The 19837-nt window shown below is 42.3% G+C and overlaps 1 protein-coding gene across 3 annotated transcripts; it reads right to left on the reverse strand.

The window, feature by feature from the left end:
• Positions 1–6118: 6118 nt before the first annotated feature.
• LOC134878419 (uncharacterized) lies at positions 6119–17232 on the reverse strand. Of its 3 annotated transcripts, none has more exons than XR_010167667.1 (11): positions 17026–17232; positions 8577–8654; positions 8363–8475; positions 8115–8252; positions 7964–8026; positions 7821–7853; positions 7279–7368; positions 6853–7187; positions 6589–6723; positions 6413–6500; positions 6119–6239 (listed from the first exon to the last, which is right to left on the reverse strand). XR_010167667.1 is itself a non-coding variant. In XM_063904452.1 (10 exons), exons 7-10 carry the CDS (start codon positions 7075–7077, stop codon positions 6218–6220), a joined length of 495 nt encoding a protein of 164 aa, XP_063760522.1. In that variant the 5' UTR covers positions 7078–7187; positions 7279–7853; positions 7964–8026; positions 8115–8252; positions 8363–8475; positions 8577–8654; positions 17026–17232; the 3' UTR covers positions 6119–6217. The 3 variants fall into 3 exon arrangements, 1 of the variants encoding a protein (XP_063760522.1); XR_010167668.1 differs by lacking the exon at positions 17026–17232 and adding an exon at positions 9217–9298; XM_063904452.1 differs by having other exon boundaries at positions 6589–6748; positions 7279–7853.
• Between the last annotated feature and the right edge of the window lie 2605 nt (positions 17233–19837).

Genomic DNA, 19837 nt, shown 5'->3' on the forward strand with positions numbered 1-19837 from the left:
GTATACTGCAGGGTAGCTGCTGAATTTACTCCAGGTGAACTAAAGTCTGATTTAAGTGTTGGTTATATTTCTTATCAATAATCCAAATCTGGATTTAAAGATATTAAATAAAGGTAGTGGAGTAAAAGTAAACAATTTACCTCTGAACTGTAATGGAGTAGAAGTACTACCATAGTAACCAAAAATGTAAATACTAGTATCTCAATTTTGAGTAAATGCAGTTCCTTTACACCCCTGATAATAATATAGTCAATTTGCGAAAAATTATTTGGGCTATCTTTTGCCAAACTGATATTTAAAAGAAAGAGTTAGGGCCGCTCTCGTTTAAGAAATTGTGCGTTAGTGATGATGTAGAAGTAAATAGTCATGTGCCCTTCAAGGATAAGGCAGACAGTTGAGTAAGAATACAATTACACAGTATACTTAATCTAAGTCCATTGGCAGTTTAAAGGGGCAGTGTAATGTTTAAAACACTTTGTTTATACCTGGATAACCAACAGGGAAATGTGAACACAACCACACAGCACATTTTTATGGACACCATTAGTGCACAAGTTCCAGCCCAAACCCTAACTGCCAAACCACTGGGCAGATGAATAACTGAAATATTTAAACAATTATGTAGCCTAATATTTTCTCACATGAATGGAATTTGACCAGGGGGCGCATAACCCTGCCTGCTTTAAGATACGTTTATCAACTTATACACTCCAGTGGGCTGGGCGGATTTAAAGGTAGCAGGCAAGCAAAACTGGAATTATCCAACGCAAACACTTTCAGTACATCAATAAAGGCTTCTGAAGTTTTATTTAAATTGAATATGTACTTAATACATTTAAAACATTTTGATCAATGTCCTGATTTTCTCCGCCTGTTTTTAGGTCTGTAAATGTAGAAATTCTACTTTGGATTAAAGCGTTTTACAAGTAACATGTAATGTTATGTAAAAGAACAGTGTCAGAGTCTGGTGGTGTTTAAGGTTCACATCTGGTTGCCCTGTATTCTTGATGAAGGCTACTTTTTTGTATTCATATAAACTTTGTATCAATCAGCTTTTTATGTTAGAAGCTTGACTATCAAAACAATGTTTTTTCTATGAAAAACATGCTCTTTTCCCCTCACTGAAGGCCAAACAATGTTTGTTCTTTCTTGTACTGAGGACATGTGGGAGGCCTAGGGAGTCTAGTTCCTTACTTAACCCAGAGACCTGGGTCATTCTTCCCCTTACTTTGAACGTTGACTGTTTTCTTTTCTTTGTCTCCTAACTCATGAGATGTGTAATGTAAGACAACCATTCTGTGTTCTTTTCAGGGTCAATTTCAAAAGGACCCCAGGGTTTTTGATGACTTACTTGTTTACAAAATGATAACCTGTAAGCATAAAATGTTTAGGCTGGTGGCTAGAGTGGCTATAGTGCCGATGAAAAGATAGGCGGCATTAATCATAACGCTACATACCACATACAGCTTTTCATAAGTAAATCAATATTTAAATGACGCACAACAGAAGTATATCGATTAAAGCATATTCTCAACTGAAAATTAGAAACTACCAAAATTTGCGCAACTTCAAAATTATTTAAGCCTGGGGTGTTTTTAGAAAATAAATCCCGGCCCAGACAGGTCAGGCAGAAAATCAAAGCTGGTTAAACTCCGACCATGATTTTGCAGTATCCCTGTCTAATTATGGCCTGCAACATTTTCCATTTTTAAAAAACATTTATTATTTTATTTTTTTCCAATTCAGCTAAACAGGGCCAACAATAGAAAAGGGGAAAAACTATACAATTTGACAATTTTAATGTGATGGTACTGCAGTGGTTAGCAGACTTGGCCCTTCTATGTGGAGTTAGCAGGTTCTCTCTCATATCATATCACTACAGATCCCCAAACAATGGTTCATATTATAAATAACAAAAAAGTATTTTTCTTACAATATCCTTCTTAACAGCAGGCATGGGTCAACATATGGGCAGAACACTATTTGATTTGTTTACTCATGCGCACCTTGTTAACATGCTGCTGCGACAAAACAATTCCTCAAATTAGGAGTCAATAAAGTCTATCTAATCAAAGGGCAATTTACCCTGTGGGTCACATGGCGGTACATTTGCTTGAGTAGAATATTGTAGCATAGTTCAGTTATATAGCCAGATGGGCCATATTTGGGTTCAAATGTTATACAAGCAACAACAAAAGCCCAGTTTACTGTGCTGTGGTTATTGATCCCATGGTCAGAGTATTGACATATCACTGAGAGACAGCTGAGAGTAATGGCTATAGATGTTATGACATATTTGACCAGTGAATGACCTCAGTTATACAGCCACGGAAAAAAGTAACAGACCACTTAAGCATTATCTTTGAGTTAAATGCTTTTTTGAAAATGGTTGTATTCTATAAACTACTGACAATTTCTCTGTGTTGGAATTCAACAGACAATGGACTGGCAACCATACATGTAAAGACAAAGATTTAGGAAAAATATGTAGTGTCTCAATTTTTTCCGGGGCTGTATAACGAGAGAGGGATATGAGGAAGCTTCAGAACTGTGGTGGCATTCAGAGGTTTCTCTTTGCAGAATCGCTCCTTTAGTCCTGTGAATAACATAGAATTGAAATTGGTGTGAAAAATTCAAGTGCAACTGTCAAATACCATATGTACACCAAGAGATGGAAAATATTGTTTAGTCTATCTGTACAGATCAAATTAAATTGCATATTTGTACCTAAGACATATTTTGGATGAAAAAAATAATGAGTTGAATCAACAGAAGATTTATAAATCTCAGTTTCATTTTAATAGTGGTGATTTTTTTTAGTTCATATTTTTGTACATGTAATTATGTAAGAAATTCTGATGTAAAGAAGCAACTTCAGCAACAGACGAATTTCCCCCTGGTGGAAAACAGAACGCCAGAGGAAGTCCTTCCTTCCTGTGGCCATCAGACTGTTTATCTTATCTAACTCAGGTCAGAGGAACAGTGGAGACACTGGGTCCTGAGGCCAAAATGTCACTTTATCCAATTCCACTGTATCACTTTATCCAATTCCACTGTATCACTTTATCCAATTCCACTGTATCACTTTATTTAGTTTATACTTGTTTTATTTTTATATATGCTGCTAATTGCACAGTGCGTATAGTTGTATATTGTATATACCTACGTATTAACTGTAATTTTGTTGCATTTACTTACTTACTTAGTTTATTTTATGTTAGTTTGATTTTACCTCTCACTTTGTATTATTTTCCCACTTTGTACTGCAACTGTTGCACAGCAATTCCCCTCAGGATAAATAAAGCTTCTTGAATCTTGAAAATTGCGTTTGTCTCTGTTGCAACTTATAAAAACAAAATTAGGCTTCTGACCGCTGTATAAAAACTAAGTCATTTCAAGATGAATGTTTTTGCTCAGATAATGTGTGATGAACATTGACCATAGTTGTATAATTGATTACCTTATTTTCTGTCATTTTATGGTCTAAAGCCATTACAATAATCAAATAATTGTCAGTTGCTGACTTATTCCTTTTAATCATGCTTAGTCTGAATGGGCTTGTCTGGTTAGTGTATGGTTTTAATCCAAGCCTTGATTACTACCCTGATTTCGCTGTATTTTAATATGATTATTTGTATCTAACTGTGTATGCATCATGTGTCATGAAACATCCTGGCACTCCCATTTCTTGGAATAGATTTCTCTTTCAAAAGAAACTGCATCTTAATGAAACAACATGGTAAAATATAGGTGAAATAAACTAAGACATATTTCTTTATTAGTAGAAATGTGCCTAGTCCCTGCGTGTTACTATTTCGACGTCTATAGGTGGCACTGTTGTCTAGTTATCCATTCAGAGTAGGGATTTTAAATGTTATTACAATTAAAAGAAACACAATGCTGATATGGAAGATGCAATCTCCATTAGCATAAAGCAAACAAATACAAAGAGGCCGATACTCATCTTTAATTATGATTGCTTGCTGGCTTCTTTTAGTTTTAGTTGATACTGTAGCGACCCTGTATTGGGTGCTGTGAGTGTCAGTCTAGCTTCTCCCATCTCTCAGCCAATCACAATGCTGCATAGTAAAGCTGGTCCGTGTGCAAGCCCGTGGTTGGGGGAGAAGCTAATGTTGTTGTGACCTGTTATGCTTGTATTGGACGTTCTCTGTCTGTTCACAAAATAGTTATTAAACTAAAGAACTACATGTTTGTCTCCGACTCCTATGTGGAAAGTAAGAAAGATGTACTTTTATTAATCCCCGTGGGGAAATTTGAATTCTGCATTTGACCCATCCTAGTGTTAGGAGCAGTGGGCTGCCACATATACGGCGCCTGGAGAGCAGTGTAGGGAACGGTGCCTTGCTCAGGGACACCACGGGAGCACTTGATCTTTCGGGGACTTGAACTGGTGACCTTCCAGTTCCAGTTTTTTTTTTAAATTGTTAAACAAGAAATTATAAATTGTGAGCTTGCATAACTATTCACCCCCCACAAAGTCAATACTTGGTAGAGCCATCCTTTGAAGTAATAAGAGCTGCAAGTCTCTTAGGGTATGTTTGTTTCCATTTTTCTTCTCGTTAGATGGGTTCCGCTCGTGTACAGCCATCTTAAAGTCATACCACAGATTTTCGGTTGGATTAAGGTCTGGGTTTTGACTAAACCACCCAAGCCTCAAACCTCTAGCAAACTGAAAGTTTCCTCAAGTTTTTCCCTGTATTTAGCACCCCTCATAACTTCTTCATCATATTTTCTTATTTTTTTTCCTTAAGCAATGGCTTCTTTCTGGCGACTCTTCCATAAAGCCCAGCTCTGTGGAGTGTACGGCTTACTGTGGTCCTATGTACAGATTCTCCTCTCTCTGCTGTGGCGCTTACCAGCTCCTTCAGGTTTGTGGGTGAGGGTTAGTGGATGTGTAGGACAGTAAAGGGGCTATTCAAGTTTTGTCATCGCACACACTCTTTAGTGTCGGTCAGAACACTGCTTCACGGCCAGGAGGTTCAAGGTATGAGGTGTACGTTGGAGAAGGCAAGGAGTGGACGACAGGATGATTCCCTACTAGCCATTTTTCGTTCCCAGAACCAGGAACGGATTAAGAGTCATTGGGCCCCTGGGCCTGTGACGACGAGAAAAGCCCCCCCCAAAAGAAGCACCACGCTAACTTCACCCTCATGAGCAAATCAGTGGTGTTAAAGGTTGCGCTAAAAGCACAGTTGAATTTTATTCACGTGTATCTTGAGGATTTACAACAAGTCAAAGAACACACATAAGCACATAAGTCAAAAATAAGCAGGTGCAATGCAAGGGGCCCAAACCCCTGCATCACACAGATCACATCACTCATAAGAAAACTGCTTGAAATCATGCATCGTCATCAAGGCTTGACAATATTCTAACCTTCGAAAGGGGGGGCCAGCTTGCAAAAGGTTGGGAACCCCTGCTTTATGGTATATCCTACCCCATTCTAACTGATTTAAGGGCCCTTTTCCGATATTAGGGATGAATAACATTGATAAGCTGTGGTTCAGGAGCACTATATGACCTATCATATGCTATTCTATTTAATTTGGGGGGGTTTAATTGTTGTAGAGACTATATTGAAATGGTAGCGCGGAGGCTTGGGCTTCAGCGCCCCCTTGGCCTGGGCCCGGTAGGCCCATGCAGTAATCCATCCTTGCCCAGAACGTTGTAGCTACGTAAGCCTTTGGTTCCAGTTTGGTTCCCTGAACGTTACTTTTGGTTTAGGTTTTGGTTGCCACTTGGTTGCAGCGGCAAACGTTTTTTACGTTCTCTAAACGTTAGCTGTTGGTTACATGTTTGGTTCCCCTAACGTTCTCCTAACATCCCCCAACCTTGTTGGCTCCCTCAGCGTTCCCCTAACGTTCCCTTAACCTTGTCGGTTACATGTTGGTTCCCTCAGCGTTCCCCTAACATTGTAATGTCTGTAGCATGTTATTTTTTGGTTAGGTTTTGGTTGCATATGACAACTATTTACCTGAGAATATTGTCAGTGATGAATGAACAGGCAAATTTGGCAGGACTTGAAAATATAATAAAATACAAGTTTAATACAAAATGTAAATGCTAAATAAAATAAAGATAACAAAATAGAAAAATACAACAATATAAGCCAATAATACAATTCAAAAACAAAAGTAATATCTAAAGAAAAGGTGCAGAATTGGTGCAGAACTTCTTGACTGCCGGTCCGGCATCTTCAGTGTTGCTGACCAGCTGGCCTAAAAAGAATAAGAAACAAAAGTTGAAACACAAGAAGAATGGACATAAGTTCACAAAAAACACCCTACTACCAACCCAGACATTTCTTATCTTATGATTCAAAGATTTCCAGTTTATTGAATTATTTTGAACATTCACCAACTGAGAAAATAGAGACAGAAGTTGAATTTACCGTCTGTGTGGAGCAGACTTGAGCACGTGCCCAATGCACTCCTCGACCTCAGCTTCGGTCTGGCCAGGGAAGTTCTTCACACAGGCCGCTACAGGTAGAAGTCAAAAAGTAACACATCTACATCTCATCAGTCAAGCTTGGCATGAAACTGATGTGAACAATATATAAACACTTACCTCTTATTATCTTGCATAGCGCTAAGTCTTGGAAGGACTTTTTGGCCCTTCTCCCCCTCAGGCTGTACTGGGCCAGGACATCGTTGGTTGCCACTCGCCGTAGAATACGTCGAATGGCTGCCCCTGTACTTGCCCCTCCAATGGTTCCAAGGAAATGTTGCTGTAAAAAACATAATTATACAATGAAAATGAACGTGGAGAGCTTATACAATCACATTTTATAAGCCAAATCAGTACGGTTATTTATTTTATACAGGATTATACCATTTTGTTCCTCCTGTCTTCTTGAGCCAGACTCCTGTCCAACTCCTCTAGCTCGTCTACTGTTCTGCAGGGTGCCAACAAGAGATCTTCTGCCTGAAGCAGAGGCTGAGGCAAGTGTGTTCTAGAGATGAGGGCTTCGACCATAGCCTCCAAAGCATCGATCCTCCTCATCATGCAGCCCATGTGTGCTTCCATGACTACGGGGACATTTGTGATGGAATTCATTTGAGTTTTTATACATGATATACTTTCCTATGTGAGCATCTTAAGTGTGTATAAAGTACTTATCTCAATCTGAGAGCCTGAGGCCCCTTCCTCTGCAGCATGAGTCATTGCTGAAGTTTTTGAAAAGACGATGTTATTTTTTGCCTTCTTGGTCAGGAATTTGTATTCAGACTGTAAAGGGAAAATTCAAAGCAACTCTACTTCGAACTGGGTTCAGAGATGTATCCATCTGATGACTGGCTACATGTCTGGTCGAGTGACTGGCTACATGTGTGAGTGGTTTTGACCCATCTGAAAAGAAAGTGGATATGAATGTCAGTTCATTTAAATTGGGCTTCTTATACATGGTATTTGCGAAACATGAACCTATGCTAACACATCCATCCATCCATCCATCCAGCCATCTTCTCCCGCTTTTCCGTCAGGGTCGCGGAGGTATCAGCTCCAGCAGAGAGCCCCAAACTTTCCTTTCCCTGGCCACATCAACCAGCTCTGACTGGGGGATTCCAAGACGCTCCCAGGCCAGCGAAGAGATATAATCCCTCCACCTGGTCCTAGGTCTACCCCTCGGTCTCTTCCCAGCTGGACGTGCCTGGAACACCTCCCTAGGGAGGCGCCCAGGTGGCATCCTCACTAGGTGCCCGAACCACCTCAACTGGCTCCTTTCAACGCGAAGGAGCAGCGGTTCTACTCCGAGTCCCTCCCTCGCTAACACATCAGACAATTAAAAAAAACAACCTTACATGACGGTGGTGTAGGCAGAGAAATCTGCTGACCTGAAAAAGGCACAAAATCACATCAGATCAGTCACATAACATGCACCAGGTTATTCCTCATGAATGTTAGCTCGAAGCTATGCAAGATGACTTGATAACTGTTAATTTACCCACAGGGCTTCCAGACATAACCACAGTCCTGGAGTGCTTTCTTGCCGTTGGATTGGAATCATCTGGAAAGAAAGACCATATAACGTGTACCGATTGGGAAACGTCCATTGAATTGTGTACATAATGTAGTCTGTACTGAAGAGATCTTACCATCACTAGAGGAGTCTGAATTGAATCTCCTTGGGCGTCTACGCAGCCTTGATTGATGAATATTTGCGTCATCTTCTGTCTCAACACTTGAAGAGTCCATCAGTCGCAGACATTTCCGGTCTGCTTTGGTGTAGGAATCTATGTAAGGAGAAACATGTTTCTGAGCCAGTAGCAGAACAAAGCAGTATTTCCATACAGAGAAAACTTTATGATTATATTCTATATAGTGCATGGCAAAGATAGCTCACCTGTTGTGTACCATAGTTTCTTGACTGGATGTTTAGCCCAGCTTCTGTTTGGCTCGCTGCAGTTAATTACATGCTTTCGCATTAAGTGGTGTCCAGTAGCAGAGGAAGCCCCCCTGTTTAAAAAAAATGCAACTCATTTCAGATCCTTTCTTACAATGTGGTGAAAAGACACTTACAATGGAAAAACAAAGTACGTCAATACAAAACCGCATACCTCAGAAGTGTTTTCGACCCATGAAGATGGCACAACCTCAATGGCATTGTCAGTAAACTCAACCACAGTGAAGCTCATCTGTTAACAGAAAGGCATCATTAGCATGGCAAATACAGCACCATAGATTGCACTAATGAAACAGTCACAGACAAAGTCCTTTAGGTGTTTTTGTAAAGCAGTTTTTATTTAGTTTTGAATAAAAATAGATATACATAGCATCAGGATGGAGTGGGTACATTTCCCTTTAAAACTCCATCCCAACCCACCCTTTATCAAAACAAGACTCAAAAACTGAATATCACATATTAGCGGAGTACAGATTTTTTGCAAGCGTACACAGCGAATACACTCAAAGAACCCCTCCAAGAATAGACTGAAGTTGTTTGTTTGGATATCTCCTAAAAATCATGCAGGACTGTCAAGAAAACATTTGTTTGTTTCTGTGGCTCCTCAATCATCAAGGCCTGTGTAGTGAGTTCACATTCTGGCACCAGCTTCATGAGACAGTCTCCCTTTTTCCCTCTGAAGCAACTGATGATCCTTGAATCACAAGGATCTGTGAACAGAGGATCCACCTTATCAAACACCTTGCACAAAACCATGTCATTCCTCTCCTCAACGGCCTCACAGCATTTGTCACCTGCCAAGATGTATGCATTGTTTGGTCTACAGATTTTCTTTTTTTGTGCTGGAACTGTGCTGCTTGGACCCTGTTCCATATCGGAGAGCCTTTTGGCCACTTGAATAAGTGGTCTTCTTCCCGATCGGACCAGACGTTTCAGCTGTCCCAAGTAGTTTTCAAACCGGAAGGCACTACGTGCATCCAGGCATCCAAAGGGCTCTGCTTCATCTGTTAAATGGAGCATGGTATGGACATTATACACCATGAAGTGCCTACCATACAGCTCTGCTGTCTTTGACACAAAATACTCTATCAGACTTCTGCTGTAGTCTGCGTGTTTGCATGCCAGGTTTGGAGAAACCAAAATATTCAGTGCTACGCTGAAAGCCATGAAATGCCTATACCGTGGCCTGGACAGAATGTCCTTGAGCAAAATTTTTCCTGTATACAGGGCAAACTGACGCAGCTCTGTAGCCTTCCAGCGGTCCACTTCTTCCAAGTTCCTAGGCTTCCTGGTAAAGCATCTTGGTATAGATTGTTTCAAACCACAGAGTCTTCTGCTGATCTCTTGAAACTGTCCAGCAGACAGTCTAACCTTCCTGCTTCCCTTCACCCATTCCACCAGCAGTTTCCTCATAACACCTAAACAAGCTTGGTGCATGTAGTCAATGGGAAACATTTTGATCATATCAATGGCAAGTTGCAGATATGGGGAAACAGTATGCCCCCCAGTCTCCTTAGTAGACATTTCTGTTCTGAACATCTTTGTTTCGCATGGTGTTTAGAATATCAGGGTATGTTACACGTCTATCCACCCATAGCCCTCTCTGTGTACATATGTCCCAGCCATTGTATCCTGTGCACAGTTTGGTTGCTTTGACCATTGCCTTGGCTGGTGCATCACATACAACACAACGCATCACAACAGTCCTCCCTTGAATTCCATTTTCAAGCAGATCCTGCATTTCTGCAACCACATCATTGAGAAACTCCAAATCTTTAGGTTTGGATAGACCAGATGTTAAGGTTACAGGGAAAACACGAGTTGGACACAGATGGATGGCACACAAGACAGGCCACAGAGTGTTCTTGCTACTTTTGAACAGTGGAAGGCCATCAATGTTGAGAGACAACTCCAGTGTGTTTAGTTTTTTCAGAACCTCCTCTGGGTAGTGGTTGAGTTGTCCTTCGATAGTTCTCCTTAAACCAAAGTGGACATACTCCATTCCCGATACTGTGGCTGACCTGATATCTCTTGGGGTTGATAACGGGGTTCTGGTTGTTGAAGGTAGCTCTGGGTGCCCATTGGCTTTTAATCCTACAAGAAACTCATCAAGTGCAGAGTGTGGAATGTGGTGTTTCAAGGCCCAGTGTTGTAATAAGTTCCTAACTGAGCATTGTGGGTGGTTTTTCTCACTGTAGGGGTCACTGGTATCATCCATAGGTGTGTCCCACATTTCTAAGTCTGACGCAGAACCATCCCTGCTGACAGAACTTGTTGGTACATGCCACTCTGGCTCTTCTGGAACCTTGTTTGTGTACAAGAAAATAACGTTTTTAACGCTGGAACATATGGCAGCAACCCAAAGACAAGGCGATCAGGGCCTGTACTAACAAAAACGTCTTTTAAGCAAACTCTTTGCACACCAACAATGTTCTCAATGCTCGAGTTCATGTGTAGGGGCCCTATAATACTACACGCAAAGTGTCATGTTGTGTCAAGCCCTCCATTTTAAAAATAGCGATTTTGATTAGCAGTAGCACTTTGCACCCATTCAAAAAGCCATTTGACCCTAAAACTTAACAGTCAATCTTAAAAGTGCAGCTTTTGTCGTCAATATCCTTTCAAACAAACGTTTGAATCAAGTACATTCACAAAAAGACCCTAGAATGCATTTTGGCGACGGTTTGGCTTTAAACAGGATATATTTGGCAGTAATGTTTTAATGCACACAAGTGTAAACACGACACAACGAAATAACAAACACTTGATTTTTTAAAATAGTTGATAGAAAATGTGTCGTTAGTGGCAGCACAAAATCCAGTTCAAACTTACCACAAGCGAGGAGGAAAGCAGAGAATTGAAGAAATGGCGCGCTGGCTGACTGAAAGTTCTGTAACGGCCGCTATTTGGACCGTTCCAATAAGTCTATAGGTGACTGAGATATTTGTTTTTTTCTTACTTAGATGCTTTTTTTTCCTTACTGGTTACGCACCTGGCCTAAGATTTACCCATGATAAAAACATCACAATCAATTGTCCACAGCACATTGTGTTTAATTTAAAATATATGACACCCCGTCCCATCAAATTCACCTAGAGCAGTGCCATCCAATCCAACCATAATACAATGTTGATTCAATGACATTTTTTCAACTTTAATTCTTTCAGTGGTTGATCCACCATCAATTTTTATTTTATAATTATCTATCTATCTATCTTAAAGCACTTTGCATAGGCTACATGCAAATGAGTAGCCTAAGTGTAAAATATCAATGAAACACAAACTTTATTGTCAGCACTAATAGGCCTAGTTCTCAGATCAACCAAAAGACAACCAAACAACGTTGTGTGGCAATAACAGTGCAATTACAGGATAACGTTTTGGTTGGCTGGTTCCTTAAACGTTTGGGGAACGTTAGGCTTTGTTAGGTCTCTGCATAACCAAGAGGGAACGTTCTCTAAACGGTTTGGTTCTAACTAACCTTTAGAGAACCAAAGGCCAACGTTCTCTATACGTTCTGTGTTACTTGGGTTTACCACTTGTATTGACGTATATTCAAGCCACCAATGGGCAACAGACGTATGGTTACAGGGGGTTTGTATATGTTTGTGTGTGTGTGTGTGTGTGTGTGTGTGTGTGTGTGTGTGTGTGTGTGTGTGTGTGTGTGTGTGTGTGTGTGTGTGTGTGTGTGTGTGTGTGTGTGTGTGTGTGTGTGTGTGTGTGTGGTCTGAAACAAAAGAGAACATGAAAGTAATAAGTACAAGTACGTTGTGTAACCTGCACGCACATAACTACGTTAACATATTAGCGTAGCAGGCTAAACTCACCACATCACGGCGAATGTAGAAAATTACATACATACATAACCATATACCCACAAGCAGAGCCGGTTCAGACCTCCATGGGGCCCTAGGCAAAATTCTGCTAAGGGGCCTTCTTAACTGAACAGTCGCACCTGACACTCAGTGCTTCCACTCATCCCCCTCTAAACATATTGCACTAGTGTCGCCACCTGTTAATCTAACTCAAAATAAATACAGACCAAATCAAATCGAACTAAATGTGTAACAAATTACTCACCATTAAAAGTGTCCCTTTCTGCACTTTCTGGATGCAAAATCATCAATAATGTCATCATATGATATTTGCTTCCCCACATCATGGTTGATGCTCATGATGGCCAAACCACTCAGACGTTCCTGGGACATGGAAGATCTCAGATAGTTTTTGATCATGTTTAACTTGCTGAAGCTCTTCTCAGCTGAGGCAACTGTCAGAGGCAGAGTGACAGCAATTCTCAGGGCTATCCAAAGGTTAGGATAGAGTTCCTCCACATTTTTCTCACAAAGGAAAGAAAGCAGCTCAAAGGCAGTCATATTAGCTGATGGTAGGTCAGGTAAATTCTTGATTTCGTTTGCCAGATCAACTCCACTGATGTCACAGTCTTGGTTGAAGGTTTTCTCAAGTTCCATACACTGAGCCTTTAAGGAGTTACTGGACATCTGACATGCAGTACTGAAATTTAGCACTACTCCATATTTAGTCTTCACCTGGTTCAGAGTTTCAAATCGTTCATCAATGGATGCTATTGTGGAGTCAACAACAATGTTGAAGAAGTTGAACTCAAGATTCCGCAGTGCATCAGCCACTGGCTCATCAGGTGCTTCGTAGCTAAAATGCTTTTTGCTGGTTCTCAGCCTCTTGTCCTTCAAAACAGCTTCTACATTCATTTCCTCACAAATGCTTCTGGCTGTTGTCTGGACATCTGAGAATCCAGTGTCCCAGTATTGAGTGAGAGAGGCTTTTGCATTTGAGATTAACTGCACAGCTACGTCAAGCTGCATTGAAGCAGATTGGAGGAGCTTGTTCACTATATTTGTTCTTGACAGTATCTCACACCACACTACACAGCAAATCAAGAAGCGGTAAGAACCAACTGCCTCTGCAAGTGACTGTGCCTCCACTTTCGCCACAGGATTAATTCATTAATTAATCTTCTGTCTGGCTTCCAGTAAGGCTTCTCAAATCTCAGAGGCCTGATACCTGACTGAATGGACACTTTGAAGCCTGCTCTCCCATCTTGTGTCAGTCCATGACTTCACTGTTATGTTCACATGTTGTTTCAAGATATTCCACCTTTGTGTGCCAGCAGAAAAAAAGGTGAACAGCTTTTGTACATAGCCAAAAAAAACAACAGTATCTTTGGAGGATTTGGCAGCATCTGCAATGATGAGGTTTAATGTGTGTGCACCACATGGAACAAACACAGCTCTGGGATTCATTCTCAACAGGCTGGCTTGTACTCCTTGGTGTTTACCTTTCATATTGGCCCCATTGTCATAGGCTTGCCCTCTGCAATTGTCAAATGGAATTTTCAGATCAGTCAGCTTGTCCAAGATGACTGTAGACAGACTTAAGCCAGTTGTAGCCTCAACATTCACAAAGCCGAGGAAGTGCTCCTTTATCTCTGGATGTCCCTTTAAAGCCACACTTCTGAGGATAATGCACATCTGCTCCTGGTGACTGATGTCAGGGGTACAATCTAAGATAATGGAGAAGTATTTTGAGTCTCTCACTTGAGTCACAATAGTTGTGAGAATCTTGCCACTCACAAGCTGTATCAGCTCATTCTGTATGTCCTTACTAAGGTAATGAGCATGTGTCTTTAATTCTGCTGACATTAGGGATGGGCATTCGATTAAATTGTCTTAATCGATCGTCAGGAGAATTAACGATTGATTTTCGATTAATCATTCATATTTTTATATTAAAATTCACTATTTATAGGCTATATTAAAAATGCAGTGAACATACCAAAAACACAGCGTGTTTTCCTCATTGAGAGATGTATTATAAGATGGACAACTCTTGTCGCAGTTCAACCGGATCCGTTCAATGGTTGAAGTTGAAAATATGCGCTGCTGTGCTCTTAAGTAGCGGAGCTTGCAGCTAGAAGCCGGAAGTAATAGGCTCTGTGCACCAGCCCCGTGACGTACTTCCGATCTGGCCAGTGATCGGCAAGTCAGTTTCCGGTTAACTTCCGTTTCTCTTTTGCTTCATATTCAATTTTAATAAAGTCATGTTTTGTAAATCTGCAATAATGTCAACACACTTTGTTACACAATCATCAATCAATGCATCATAAGTATATACAAGTTTAAAATAAACATTTACATTAATAATAATAATAAATCAGACTTACATAGCACTTTTAATGGTACTCAAAGTCGCTTTACATATTGCCCTAACAAAACGAAGCAAACACATTACATGCACTTCTGCATGTAGACATAGAAAAAGAACCTGTCGACTTTCTCTTTGATGACATCCAGCATGTCAGGGTCTCTGTAAATTCTTTGGATTAGAATGTCTTCCTCAGCTGAGACAACAAAATCACACCACTTCATTCCTGTGATGAGCATTTGCCCTTGCACTTGTGAGTAATAGGCATGTGTTTTTTTGAGCTCCAATTTTCCTGAATTCATTTTGAGATATGGGCAGTCAATGTAGCTTTTGACATTCGGACATTTCATCTCAATCAAACCAAACTGACATGGCTCAGAAGTGTCAAAAATTAACCCATCTGGAGATGCCCCCATCCAAGGGGCGTCAGGGTGGATTACAAATCCACAGGGGTAGTGGTTGACCCTCTTCATCTGACAGTACTCCCAGATGGCATCTGCCTCCATTTCAAGCCCCCTCTTCATTGCTGAAGTCTGGCGGGTCCCCTGCAGTATCCGGTCAGCCAGACTCTCTTCAGCGCCTTCTCTGACCTGACAGATCTCCCTGAACCGTGAGGCAGTAAGTCTAGGCCTCCTTAACTGATGCCATTCACCACATGAACGTTGTGCTCTGGTAGCACACTCAAATGTGTGTGCCATGTCCCAAGTGACTTCCAGACTTTTGAGGTGTAGCTGTTGTGAGTCTCTACAGACGAACATGCAACTGGATGGCTGCAGGCGGTAGTCTTCAAGAGGCAGAGATGGAGGTGGTGGAGCAGCATGGAAGGACAGGTCTCTCTTGGCTGTTGGTGGTTGCTGATAGGACAATGCACTTCCAGCCTGAACCTGGCCAAGGGCAGAGTCAGCCAGAGGAATTTCACAGCTGATGCCCATGCTGCAGATCATCGGAGCCTCAGCTGCGGAGAAGTCCTTAAACACCTCTGACACCTAGAAATGTAACCAATTATGATTATCATACCATGAACATTCCCAGTTTCTTCAATGAGAAAAATGCCCCAACTTTGAAACACTGGTGTAGGTGTAAGAAATTTGGTTGACATCATAATGTCCTGTGAATTGTTATATCCCTACTCACCTGAAGGATGGAGAGATCAGGTAAATCCCCACTGAGGGCTTTGTAGAGTGTGCTTCTAGATGGAGCAGAAAATGTATACAAGTGTCATACAATTTTTTTTTTTACAAACAGTAATAAATCTACCATATTCAGCTTTTACCTTACACCCTCTGTTATTGCTCCACACTTTGGCTTCGCAGATAGCACTGCCATCTTATCCACAGGGCCTGGCTTTACACCCTGTCAAGTTACATAGGATATAGTTTAGGAATCACCAACATGTGTATAATGAATGTGCAATAGGTAAATATGGCTTTTTTCTTCACTTACCAAAAGTTCTGGGCTTGTGCCATTGCTGCTCTCCCTCGGTACAGCTTAGCACAGGGGGCACCACTGGCAACTTGAGCTGAGAATAGTGGGCTGATTGAATCAGCAAAGCCACACAGCGGTTACATAAAGCTGCTCCAGCCACACATGTGCAGCTGTCATGCATCAGCTCCACAGGACTGGAATCTTTCAGTACCACCTGCATAAGTAAAATGTCAAAGTTACTACTTGTTAATAATGGCTTGTTTCATTTTTTTCAATCATTCTTTTAGGACGCAACCTTTTTCATCATTTCTACCTGTAATAGCCACTGAATGTACAAATATCACATGTTAGATTTTATATTGATATTTTCTTTAATATGCCAACTGCACTAGAACAATTTTGCTGAGTCATTGCATTTGATTTGTGGTTGACTGATTTATTTATGTTATTCATGATAACCTAATACTGTACATACAACACCAGCTTGCACCTTAAATGAATGACTGAGTTTAAGCAGAACACAGCTAATGACAGTGAAGGCACAAGAGCCTGCAAAAAGAACTAGAATCATATTAATCAGAACACAGTAACCCAGCGGGGAGCAGCTAAGTTAACTTACCTGCCTTCTCTAGTCATTGTTTATATTCTACTAAGAGTTACATTAAATTTGAATTACCTTAGCTGAATCCCCAGGAACAGGGAACACTGGGTTATCAAAGCAACAGCTGTTTTCTTATCGATCCTAGCTTTACCGTACACTCAAACTGTGAGGCTTATCAACTTTCTTCATGGATCTGTAATACAGTGCCCTGATCTATTCCTGACACTGAGAGAGACATAAAGTTAATACATCTGAAAACATCTGTCTGCATGGCTAAATATCTTCACAGGTAAGTAAGGAATATATGATTAATACGAAAGTACGAAACAAATGCAAAGCTTAAAAGTAGCACTGTGGTAAGGTTAGCTGGCAAGTTAACGTTGCCACAACTTACCCTCGTACTGGTGTAGGTAACTTGAGATATAGAGGCGAAACCCCTTTTCCCTCTTGTTCTTGGGAGCAGGGGAGTGGGCGTCCACGATACGGTGAACATCATTTATTGATATCCTTGGCAGATTCTGTAGACATCTAGTAAAGTTCATGGTGCTGCGGATGAAGCCGGAAGTTAACCGGAAACTGACTTGCCGATCACTGGCCGGATCGGAAGTACGTCACGGAGCTAGTGCACAGAGCCTATTTTCTCTGCTCGTTGTGCATCGCAGCTCCTCCGTGCTAACACCGAGTTGATGCTAGGTTGAGACCATAGACTGTATATACAGTCTATGGTTGAGACCGATAGCAGGATGCACCCCCACTAACCAGGGTCTGATGCGCGTTTTTCAAGTGGTACATCATTTAAGTCGTGGACGAGTTGTACTTATACACAGCTTCGCAGTGTTGGCAGTGAACTGAGTCATTTTTTAAATCAAAATGGTCCCACGCCACACTTCGCCGTGACCTCTCCATGATTACTGTCAGTGCCCAATCCGTTCCCCTCCGGCTGCACATGCGCGTAATGACGTACGCGGAAACTCGACGTTTTCCTGCCCGATACCATGCATGTCTACTGCCCTGTTCCGTTACCCGTTCTGTGTACTGTGTACTGTGCACTGTGCACTGTCCGCCCTCAGAGAGTGGGCGAAATTCGACGGCTGAGTATCGTTCCAAACTTCACCCTGCCTGCCGCACTTACCGGAAATTACGTTGGATGTGTACAACGAAACCCCCAGAAACCGCGAAAAATACAATAATTCAAATCTTTTGTCAAAATGGATGCCATTGTTGTACTGCTTTTGTTCGTGAACCTTAATCTGTTTTTGATACGTTGTCGTCGCCGCCGTCGTCAACGTGTCTTTCTAATGGCCAACAACGCACTGGTGTGTATACCTATGTGATGCGAAGCTTGTTGCATACCATGAACTACGAATATACAGCCGGGGCTTTTATTTGTCTGAATTACATAAGTGAGCATGCGTGTATTTTGGGCGATTAATTCCTTTCTGTTTTCGCGGGCACGTACGTACGTACGTAACTTCCGCTACGTAGGTTGTACGTAGACAATATGGCGGCCGTTGAGTGCGGTTGAGTGTCCAGTAACTCCACACTTCAAAAAATGGACGATTTGAGGGCGTTATCCGGGTATTTTACAGTGCACTTCACTGCCGCGATTAGAAATGGAACACCCTACGTACCCAAACACAGGGCGGAAAGGGCGGAAAGTACGGGTATTGGAACAGGGCATACATTTTACAGTACCTGGCGGCAGCCAGTTAGTTTACCTAACCGGAAATAGCTGGAAGTTCACAGAAACTCTGTAGAGTTTATTGCGTGATATTGGCGATCGGAAACAGTTTGTTATTTTCGCGCATTTTCGGTTGGCACCAAAGTTGTTCTGGAAAACCGTGCGACACCTCAGGAGGGGGAAGCAGGGAACCATCCAAGCTGTGTACAGTAAGGATGGGACGCTGTTGACCTCAACTGATAGTGTGTTAGGGCGGTGGAAGGAACACTTTGAGGAACTCCTGAATCCGACAACTCCGCCATCTATGTTAGAGGCGGAGCTGGAGTATGAAGGGGGATCAATTCCAATCTCACGGGGGGAAGTCACTGAGGCAGTTAAACAGCTCCACCGTGGCAAAGCCCCGGGGGTGGATGAGATCCGCCCAGAAATGCTGAAGGCTCTGGGTGTTGAGGGACTGTCATGGTTGACACGTCTCATCAACATTGCGTGGAAGTCGGAAACAGTACCGAAGGAGTGGCAGACCAGGGTGGTGGTTCCTCTTTTTAAAGAGGGGGATCAGAGGGTGTGTGCCAATTACAGAGGCCTCCCCGGGAAAGTTTACTCTAAGGTGCTGGAAAGGAGGGTCCGACCGATTGTCGAACCTCAGATCGAAGAGGAACAATGCGGTTTTCGTCCTGGTCGTGGAACGACGGACCAGCTTTTCACTCTCGCAAGGATCCTGGAGGGGGCCTGGGAGTACGCTCATCCGGTCTACATGTGCTTTGTGGATTTGGAGACGGCGTATGAACGGGTTCCAGGGAGATACTGTGGGAGGTGCTGCGGGAGTATGGGGTGAGGGGGTCTCTACTCAGGGCCATCCAATCTCTGTACTCTCAAAGCGAGAGCTGTGTCCGGGTCCTAGGTAGCACGTCGGACCGATTTCCGATGAGGGTTGGCCTCCGATAGGGCTGCGCTTTGTCACCAATTCTGTTGATATTCATGGTCAGGATTTCGAGGCATAGTCGTGGGGGAGGGGGTCTGCAGTTCGGTGGGCTAAGGATTGCACCACTGCTTTTTGCAGATGATGTGGTCCTAATGGCTTCATCGGTCTGTGACCTTCAGCACTCACTGGATCGGTTCGCGGCCGAGTGTGAAGCGGCTGGGATGAGGATCAGCACCTCCAAATCTGAGGCCATGGTTCTCAGCAGGAAACCGATGGACTGTCCACTCCAGGTATGGAATGAAGCCTTACCCCAAGTGAAGGAGTTCAAGTATCTCGGGGTCTTGTTCTCGAGTGAGGGAACAATGGAGCGTGAGATGGGCCGGAGAATCGGAGCAGCAGGAGCGGTACTGCAGTCGCGGTACTGCAGTCGCTTTACCGCACCGTTGTGACGAAAAGGGAGCTGAGCCAGAAGGTAAAGCTCTCTGTCTACCGGGCCATCTTCGTTCCTACCCTCACCTATGGTCATGAAGGATGGGTCATGACCGAAAGAACGAGATTGCGGATACAAGCGGCCGAAATGGGATTTCTCCGCAGGGTGGCTGG

This window comes from Eleginops maclovinus, chromosome 16 (assembly GCF_036324505.1).
Source record: "Eleginops maclovinus isolate JMC-PN-2008 ecotype Puerto Natales chromosome 16, JC_Emac_rtc_rv5, whole genome shotgun sequence".
NCBI classification, from domain to species: domain Eukaryota; kingdom Metazoa; phylum Chordata; class Actinopteri; order Perciformes; family Eleginopidae; genus Eleginops; species Eleginops maclovinus.